General features: G+C 38.3%; 1 protein-coding gene across 1 annotated transcript; it reads left to right on the top strand.

Annotated features, from left to right (window-relative positions):
- Nucleotides 1-8,350: 8,350 nt before the first annotated feature.
- Nucleotides 8,351-9,319, top strand: LOC119821806 (vomeronasal type-1 receptor 2-like; the record flags this gene model as incomplete). Its single annotated transcript, XM_038340921.2, has 1 exon — nucleotides 8,351-9,319. A coding segment is annotated over one exon (969 nt), but the record flags the coding sequence as incomplete, so codon positions are not given.
- Nucleotides 9,320-9,569: the final 250 nt, after the last annotated feature.

The following is a 9,569-nucleotide window of genomic DNA, read 5'->3' as shown; positions in this document are numbered from 1 at the left end:
TGACAGTTGTGGACTGAGAAATGTTCTTGGGCACAATTACCTCTCCCACTGAGTTGGCAGGAGGAAGCAGAAGTTATAGTTGAGTTAAAATCAAACAAAGAAAGCTGATTATTAATCAGCAATAATTCTAGTTGTGCACCGACCCTAGGGAGAATTTTCAAACATGAGTTTAGAATTTTAGGATGAAGGTGAGGGCAGGCTTCTAGAAGGTTCCAGTCTATGTATAGCTCTACCCATTGTTCCCTCTTACCACAGAACCTTGCAGATACCAAGTAGCCTGGGAAGGAAATTACAGACATACAGTTTGAGAAGGCTGGGGGCTACGTGCGGAGAACTGTACAAGGAGCATGACTCCAGGACTGCCCTGGAGTTTCTCCTTCTAAGTGACTTTCTTCTCCCTGAGAATCCACCGTTTTCCAACACTGCCTCCATTAGGTCTCTGGACAGTAGGGCTCAGACACAGCTTTTGGAAAAGCAAAACGACCTTTTAGTAGCCTTCAGCTGTGACTGTCTTTAAGTCCATCTTATTTCAGTTAGGGGAGAGGAAGCAGACATCTGGTCTGGAGATGTGTCTGTTTCTCAGTCATATTATTTGAAGGCTCTCAGTATAGGGCCATCTGTCTTGCGAGTCTAGGGCTCTTCATGAGATCAGAAGGGACTTCCTCATCTTGTGCTACTCAACTCCTCATAAGAGTGACTTTTTTAGCATTCTTCACAGCTATAACACAACTCTAACTATCACTCACACTTGCCGTGCCTGACTAAAACCCCTCTCTCACCTTCCCAAACTGTGCTTTGCCTTGACTGACATCTTTAATCCAAGAGTCACATGATCATCATGTCTTTTACTTCCTTTTCCTTCTCACACCATTTCTACTCTCTTTTGCTTTTATATTATGTATTTTCCCACTGTCTTTCTCCCCAACAGTTACACCCAATCATAAACAGTTATTAAAGGGACAACTACAGCTTACCCTGTAGTAAATTTTTTAGGCAGAGAAACAAAGGAGGCTGTGACGGTATCTAGGCATTTTCCCTAGTCTCATATTCATTTTCACATGGATTTATCAAGGTAAGATTGTTGACAGAGGTTTCTGTCCCACCCAGTCCCGCAGACATTCAGTCCCCACTCCAAAAATAAAACACACACACACACACACACACACACACACACACACACACACACACACACACAGAAACCTTCATTAATATAAACTGGTTGGCCTATTATCTCAGGCTTTTATTAACGAACACTTACATCTTAAATTATCCCATGATTCTTGTCTGTGTTAACTTGGTACCTTTTATCAAAAATGCATTTTTATTTTGCTTCCTCTTGGTCTGGGTGATGACTGCAGACTGAGCCTTTCCTCTTCCCATAATTCTCTTGTTCTGTTACCCTACCTATACTTCCTCCTGCCTGGCTACTGGACAATCAGCATTTTATTAAAACAATACTGTGATAAATCTTTACAGTGTACAAGAACATTGACCACAGCATAAGATGATTAAAATGTTCCTTTATTGAATTTAGTAGGATATCTGTATTCAAGTATTCTTTCACCCACCTCTTGTATTGTTCCCCCTCTCTCTACCTTTCCTTCTTTTCCTTTCCCTCCCTCACACTGGCATCTCAGTAACAGAGTTTCCCAAGCTTTAATATAGTTTTACATCTGAATTTTCATGATGCCATTACTGACTCTTCTGTATTTCTTCCCAGGTCCATGCACTTTCTTACTGTTTCATGTTTTCTATTGACATTACAGGCATAGGGTGATCCAGTACATGATGGATGTAATTCCTTGTGTGGGGGATGTTCCTTATAGATGGTCTCAGTAATTTTCAAGACAGTATGTGGAATGTGGTTCATGGGTCTGTAACTTAGTTAAGACCAAAAAAAAAAAAAAAAACAATGACATTTAGTACAGGGACAACAAATACTTTTTTCCTTTTAAGGAAAAAGAATTTTAGGACACTCTTCCACCACCTCTCCACATGCAGAGTGAGAGAGTAAAAGAGATTTTTATTATCCATTTAAAATATTGAGATTTCCTATCCTGATTTTTCTACATGATGTAGATTTAATTTATCTCATCTAAAGTTTCTTAACATACTTTTACTGTTTCTCACTATGTAACCATAGCTGGCCTGGAACATGTATGTAGATCAGACTAGCCTGGAACCTAGCATAGAGACTAGCTCATTTCTGCCTCCAGAGTGCTAGGGTTAAAGTTGATGCTGGGCTTTCAGTTCACAAAATTATGAGCTCTTTGGGGGGTTCTTTTACTTTCTCATTTTATGTTTGTTTGAGTGGTTTGATCGCAGGAAGCTTTTACATTGACTATTGCCATCAATCAAATTGCATGCATCAATTTAGCAATTAAAGCATTGGAAGGAAACTTGATGACCTTGAGTCAAAGCATGTACTGCATTGTGTAGTATTAGGTAGACAGGCCTTCTATCTCACTCTGTTATGATTCCTGTTTTAAGTAAAACCCTTAACTCTTAGACTATTATTGTACACAGTCTAATTTAATTGTAAAACGAAAGACAGATAGTTACCAACAGGGTTGTACATATTTTTTCTTCTTGAAATTTCTGAAACAAAGGAAACCAACCGAAATCCAAACAAATAAATTTCTTGTGTTTTTCTCTACTTCTAATGTAACTGTCTTAATTTAGAGTAATGATTCTCAGACCTCCTAATGCTGTGACCCTTTATTACAGTTCCTCTTATGGTGACACCTAACCATAAAATTATCTTTGTCACTACTTCATGACTATAATTTTGCTACTGTTATGAATAGTAATGTAAATATCTATGTTTTCCAATAGCGTTAGATGGCTCCTGTAGAAGGGTCTCTCAACCCCCAAAGGGGTTATGACCCACAGGTTGAGAGTCACTGACTGGATAGTTATGACAGTCCAATAGCAGGCACTGCCGTCACTAAATGAATCTTAAAATAAAAACATTCCACATTTTCCTCTCATCTAATACTTATATGTCTTTTTTTTTTATCCTGCAGATAAATAAGCAAGTTCATCATTAGGACTCTACTCTTTTGCCACTGATTTGTGTACCCAAGCAAAGGCCATTTCTAGGTAGCGATCATCAACACAATAAAGCAGATACCCATTGTTTCTTGTACAAATACCCTTTTTATTTTATTTAAAATAATACTTTTATTTAATTCTTTGTCGATTTCCTGCATATTTTCAATGACTCTTATTCATATCCAAACTAATTTCCCCCTCCCACTCTCCTTGGATCTCCCACCTAAGTCTCCACTATTTTGTTCTATTTTTCTGGTGTAGTTTTTGAATTATTGTAACACACACACAAACACACACACACACAAACAAGCAAACATTTATCATGGCAGTAATTTTAGTTGTACAGGCCAATGATATGAAGAATAATCTAATTGCTCTATGGCAAACCACCTGAATCTTTCCATTGCAAACTGCAAAACTCTAGTTATTTGAAGAAGTAACCACCACCAAAAATCCAAAACAAAACAAAAAAACAGAAAATCCTTTAGCTTCATTAGTGTAGTTTCTGTTTAGGGTCTGACCACCAAGGTGGAATGATACAGTATTTACAGCTTCTTTCATGTACTTGAAGGCTTATTTACATAGGAACATGTGTCAGAATGTGTATTTTGTGGCTGGATACTATTCCATTATGTTACTACACCATATTATGTTCATTCACTTTTCTTTAGTGAACACATAAATGACTTTTACCTACTGGCTGTTTTGAAAGATACCAGCACAGAAATGTATATATAGTGGCGTTTCTTTGATACTCTATTTTCTTTTTTCATTTTTATTGAAAACTGTTTTTTTCCTTCCCTTTTCTTTACTCTTCTCAGTTTTCATCATGTCCCCTTTCATTTGGATCCATTCCCTTCCTATAACATATAATATAATAAGATAAAACAAAAAGTAACACTTTAAAGCTGAATAACACAAACAAACAGAAAGAAAAGATCCCTTGAGTAGGTATAAGAATCAGAAGCCTACCTACTCATTTGCATACACTGAAATCTCATAAAACACCAAACTGGAAGCTAAAATATATACATAGAGCATCTGATGCTGATCCATGTACTTCCCAAGCATGCTGACTCATTTCATTTGAGCTTTGATATTTTTTGGTGTCTTCCCACCCCTCTGGCTCTTATACTCTCTCCACACCCTCTTTTGTGGTACTCTCTGAGCCCTGAGGTGAGGGATTTGATAAAGACAACCTGTTTAGGTTAGAGTGTCCCAAGATCTCTCACTCTGTATAATGTCCTCTGTATTTATTTCTGTCTGCTATATAATGAAGCTTCTCTGATGATGGTTGAGCCATCATCACTGATATATGAGTATAGCAGAATGTCATTAGAAGTTATTTTATTGCTACATTTTCCCTTTTTTTTTAGTATTTGGGTACCCTAGGTCCCTGGACTATCTAGTCTCATATTCTTGGTTTAGCAGTATCAGTAATGGGCTCCATTACATGGAGGGGGCTTACAGGTTAAGTCAGATATTGGTTGGTTACTCCCACAAGCTTTGGGCCACTGTTGCCCTTGTATATCCTGTATGAAAAAACATCTTTGTAGATACAACCATTTGTAGCTAGATTGGTAGTTATGTTTCTATTTTGGTAGGATGCAGAGTACCTTCCTGTATCAAAGACATAAGATCATAAAGGTGAAGGTCCTATGTAGGTACAAGGTGACTTATTCACCTTCAGTGAGTTGGGTAGGTATTGTCTTCAGCAATAAGGCCTTGCAGTCAGTTTGTGGGGAGAAGACTATAAATTTGCAAAGAATTTATAGTCTGGGTTTTTTGGGGGATGTCCATAGAACACCTTTGCTCATTTATTGTTGATCTTAGTGTTATTTTCTGTTACTATAGCTCTGTAGTACAAATTAAAATTAGTTTTAGCTAGCCTGGATGTTTTTCGTGTGTTTCCATAGAAAACTCAAAATTGTTTTTCCAAGATCTGTAAAGCAATGTGTTAGTATTTTGATAGGTATTGCATTGAATCTGTAGATTGCTTTTGGTAGGATGGGATATAAAACATAGTAATTTAGTGTATATAATAACATAAGAATAGCAATATATTACATAGTAATATAAAATATAATCATTTTGGAAACAAAGCCTGCAACTACACAGAGAAAATCAAGAGGTGAGTGACCTGTCACCTGGCAGGACACCCCACTCTCTAAGACTACCATACTGGGGCAAAACCCTGGGCCCCTTCCCCACCAGCTTTGGCTTCACTAGCCAATCAGTATGAGAGTTTCCTGCAGGTAGGCTACTTCATTACCTCCATTCCTACCATTGGACCCTGCAAGCTACAAATCCTGTCCTGCTTCCAAACCCACCTATTCCCCTGCAACCTCAGTGGAACTCTGAAACACAGCCTTTTATTATACAGAGAGAACCAAGAAGTAAGTGACATTTTGAAATTTGCATGTAAATGGATGGAACTAGAAAAAACCATCCTGACTAAGGTAATCCAAACCCAGAAAGATGAACATGGTATGTATTTACTCATAAGTAGATACTAGCTATAAAGCAAAGAATATTAAGTCTATAGTTCATGATCATAAATAAGCTAAGTAACAAGGTAACCCCTAAGAAAAGCATACATAGATTCACCTGGAAAGGGGAAACAGACAAGATCACCTGACAAAATTGGGAGCATGGGGGTGGGGTGAGTAGGGAGGGCAGAAGGGGAAGATGACAGTAGAATTTGAGGGTATGGGACAGTCAAGATGGAGGAAGGACAGAGATCAAAGCGAGAAAAGAGATATTTTGATTAAGGGAGCCTTATGGGGCTAGCAAGAAACCTGGCACTAGAGAAATTTCCAGCTAAGACCCTAAGCAATAGAGAAGAGGGTACTTGAACTGGCCTTGCCCTGTGTTGGTGACCAGCCTGGACAAAAATACCTTTCATTTGAAGGTTGTGGACTACATCCATAGTTAAACATTCTTTTTCTAGGACAAAATAAGCCATGCTCACACATTAGACCAAAACATTCTGTAGGCCAACCACTCCCTGGGTGGAATCCCAAGTTATCTCCATAAAGGGACCTGGAAGTTAGTTGGAACCTTAGACTACTTCTCTATTCCTAAAGTACAAGGTCTGGCTATTTAGCCACACCTATTGACAATAACCCTGAGAGAGGAGAACTTTCTGGTCCACACCTAGACAGGACTTTTGTTTAAGTAGAAACACAATAACCTTAAAGGAACTAGATGTAAGTTCCAAACCTCTGACCTTTGGTCATCGTGAAAATAGGCTCACATTTCCGGGCCTCCACAGTCCTATATGGTCAGTTAGACTATCTTAAATATCACCATAGAACCTTCATCCAGCAACTGATGGAAACAGAGACACAGAACTGCATCAGAGCACTGGACTGAGTTTCCAAAGTCCAGTTGAAGAGTGGGAGGAGTGAGAATATAAGCAAAGGGACTATGATAGGTACACCTACTGAAACAGTTTACCTGAGCTGATGGGAACTCACCAACTCCAGCCAGACAAGGAGGGAAACAGCATAGGTCCAAACAAGTCACTCAGAATGTGGATGACAGTTGTATGGATGGAGCAAATTGCGGGGCCACTGGCAGTGGCATCAAGATTTATCCTATTGCTTGTACTGGCTTTTTTGAAACCCATTCTCTTTGAATGGGTACCTTGCTCAGCCTAGATATAGTAGGGAGGGCCTTGAACTTTCCCAAAAGCAATGTGCCTTATCCTCTCTGAGGAGTGGATTCAGGTTGGGGTAGGGAGATTGGGTGGAGGAAAGAGGAGGAGGGGAGGGAGTGGGAACTGTGATTGGTATATATAATGAAAAAATAGTTTGTTTTATTTTTTAAAAATTAAATTAATTAATAAAGAAGTAAAAAAATTAAAAAAATAAAGAAAGACCACTGAGAGAGGTGCTCAGCTTCACCCTGGGTTTATTCTTTACTGTCCAGTGATCAGCCTAACACACACTGGTCAGTTCCATGATCTGGGCCTCGAGAAAGTGGTGATCAGCTTTTGTCTCTATGGAACTTTAAAAATTGGCTGCATTTGACTTTCTAGAATAATCAGTTTCAGAGTTTTTTAGTGTGTATGCAGCATGATCAGCAAGCTCTGTCAAGTTTCTAATGAGCTCTTTCCAAATCATTGTAATTGTTTTCCTACCTAGTTTTTTCTACTAAAATTTGTATTATTTTGTACTATTTGGTAAACTTTTTTGCTTTGTTATCTATTCGCTGCAGTTCATTCATAAAGATTTACCTTAATTAGAAAAAAAAAAGAGAAAGAAAAGACACCAAAAAGAAACCTGAAACATCATAATTATTTGTATGCTCAGAGCATATATTTCATACATTGATGTGGTAACCAACTTTAAAATGAGGCATTTGTGCACAATGATCCTGGAATGAGGAAGACAGAGTAGCTCTCAGTGTTGCTGCTAAGGAGAGATACAAAGCACCGCCGTGCCAGTGATTAAGGGAATCACTGAGCTGTCAAACTGCTCATACTGATGACAAAAGTAAGGCCGCCTAAGAGACAATATTGATTTTTTACTTTTAACTGTGATGGATGTTCAAATATAATCCTAATTCTTTGTTTTAATAAAAATTAATGCACTGACTATTTTGATAAAAAAGAAATTAGAAGGAGATGTTCTGGAGAGGAGATATTGGAGAAGGGGTGGGCAGTAGATATGATCAGGCTACTTTGATATATGTAGGAAGTTTTATAATAATAAATAAAAATATTTCAAAAGAAACAGACCCCCCCCAAAATCTAATGATTCTTTCTGAAATCTACACCATCAAAATATATGCACACCACAAGTAGAATCCATTGCTAGGAAGTTCAGAAAATTCTCACTTATACTAGCTCAAAACTGAAATCCACACATCAGCTGTTCAAATATCAGCCTGTCTTTTGACATGTACTCATTCTTTCAATTCTTCTTGCTTACAGGTTTTTGTATCTCTGGGTATAGTGTTTAATTTCTATTTTGTGTTTTAATAGCTGGACTGCAGAAAGCAATTGAGTTTGTTGTTGATATTAGTATACTAAATTCAGAATTGGAAATATCTATTGGATATTATTAGTTTAGAAAAAACATTTGAGGAACTGTGAAGGCTATAAATCATTTGAGGAACTATGACAACTCCAAGTCTATAGTTCCATCCTTTTCTTTATTCCCACATTTGATAACCTACAATGTGTATGACCACAGCATTATATCTTATTGATTGAGATAAGACAGCCATTTGGCCTAATGAGTCAATGATACAATTCAAGCTACTAAAAATTAATACACATTGAAATGTCTTCTTCCTGGTTGTACTGGTGTGGTTAAATTTGTTTCTCTCAGGTGAAAAGAATATGGCTCCTGAGAATTTGTCAATGGGAATTTTGTTCTTTTTTCAGACAGCTGTGGGGATCTTAGGCAATTGGTCGATTCTTCTTCCTTATGGTGCATCTGAATTCACTGAAAAAAGTCTGATGCCCAAAGACCAGATTTTGAGGCATCTGACTTTAGCCAATTCCTTGGTTACCATCTCACGAGTTATTCCTCACATAATGGTACAGCTGGGCTTGCAATTTCTCCTGTATGACCTGTTATGCAAACTCACTCTCTACAGTAACCGGGTGTCCCGGGGTATTTCCCTGCACTGCACCTGCCTCTTGAGTTGTTTCCAAGCAATCACAATCAGTCCCAGCAACTCCAGGTGGCTGAAGCTGAAACACTCAGTCTCCAAGTACATGGTTCAGTCCTGCTCACTCAGCTGGCTTGTTCATCTGCTTCTAAACACCAAAACAGCTATAGATGTGATTGGATCTGGTACTAACAAAAACTTCACCAAGAAAATCAAGTTGGGGTACTGTTCAGCATTTGTTTCTGGCAATACTGTAACTGGACTATCTCCGTCCTTGCTGTGTTTCACTGATGGTCTGTGTTTGGGTCCCATGGTCCGGGCAAGTGTCTTCATGGTGAGTACCCTCCATAGGCACAAGAGTCAGCTACAGCACATCCACAGTGCCCAGCATTCCCTCAGAGTCTCCCCTGAAGACAGAGCCACAAAAACCATCCTGATCCTTGTGTGCACCTTTGTCCTCTCCTACTCAATGTCCTTCATATTAGTCATCTATACTGTGGTATTTGACAATCCAAGGCTGTGGATAATCAGCATATTTACATTACTAGACACGTGCTTCCCCACATTGTGCCCCTTCATCCTTGTCTCTAATAACAAGTCTGCTCAGAAGAATCATTTTCGCTGCTGTAGGAGAAGGTAATTTAGCACGGTGACTTGTGTGTTGTGATAGATTCGAACATTCTTTCATCTGTTATTGAACATTAGACTCACACATGACCAGTTGTTATTTAGCAAGTCAATGGCTATAAAAACTAAGATTGTCAGTTGTTACTGCTGTCATAAAGCTGTCTAAACAGTTCTATGATATTATGATATCTTTTTGTTTTTGTTCTAAAAGCTATGAAATTAGGGATCATCATGTACTGATGAGTAACTTATGCTTACAGATA

Source organism: Arvicola amphibius, chromosome 8, assembly GCF_903992535.2.
Source record: "Arvicola amphibius chromosome 8, mArvAmp1.2, whole genome shotgun sequence".
In the NCBI taxonomy this organism is placed as follows: Eukaryota; Metazoa; Chordata; class Mammalia; order Rodentia; family Cricetidae; genus Arvicola; species Arvicola amphibius.
This window is presented reverse-complemented; position numbering and strand designations above follow the sequence as displayed.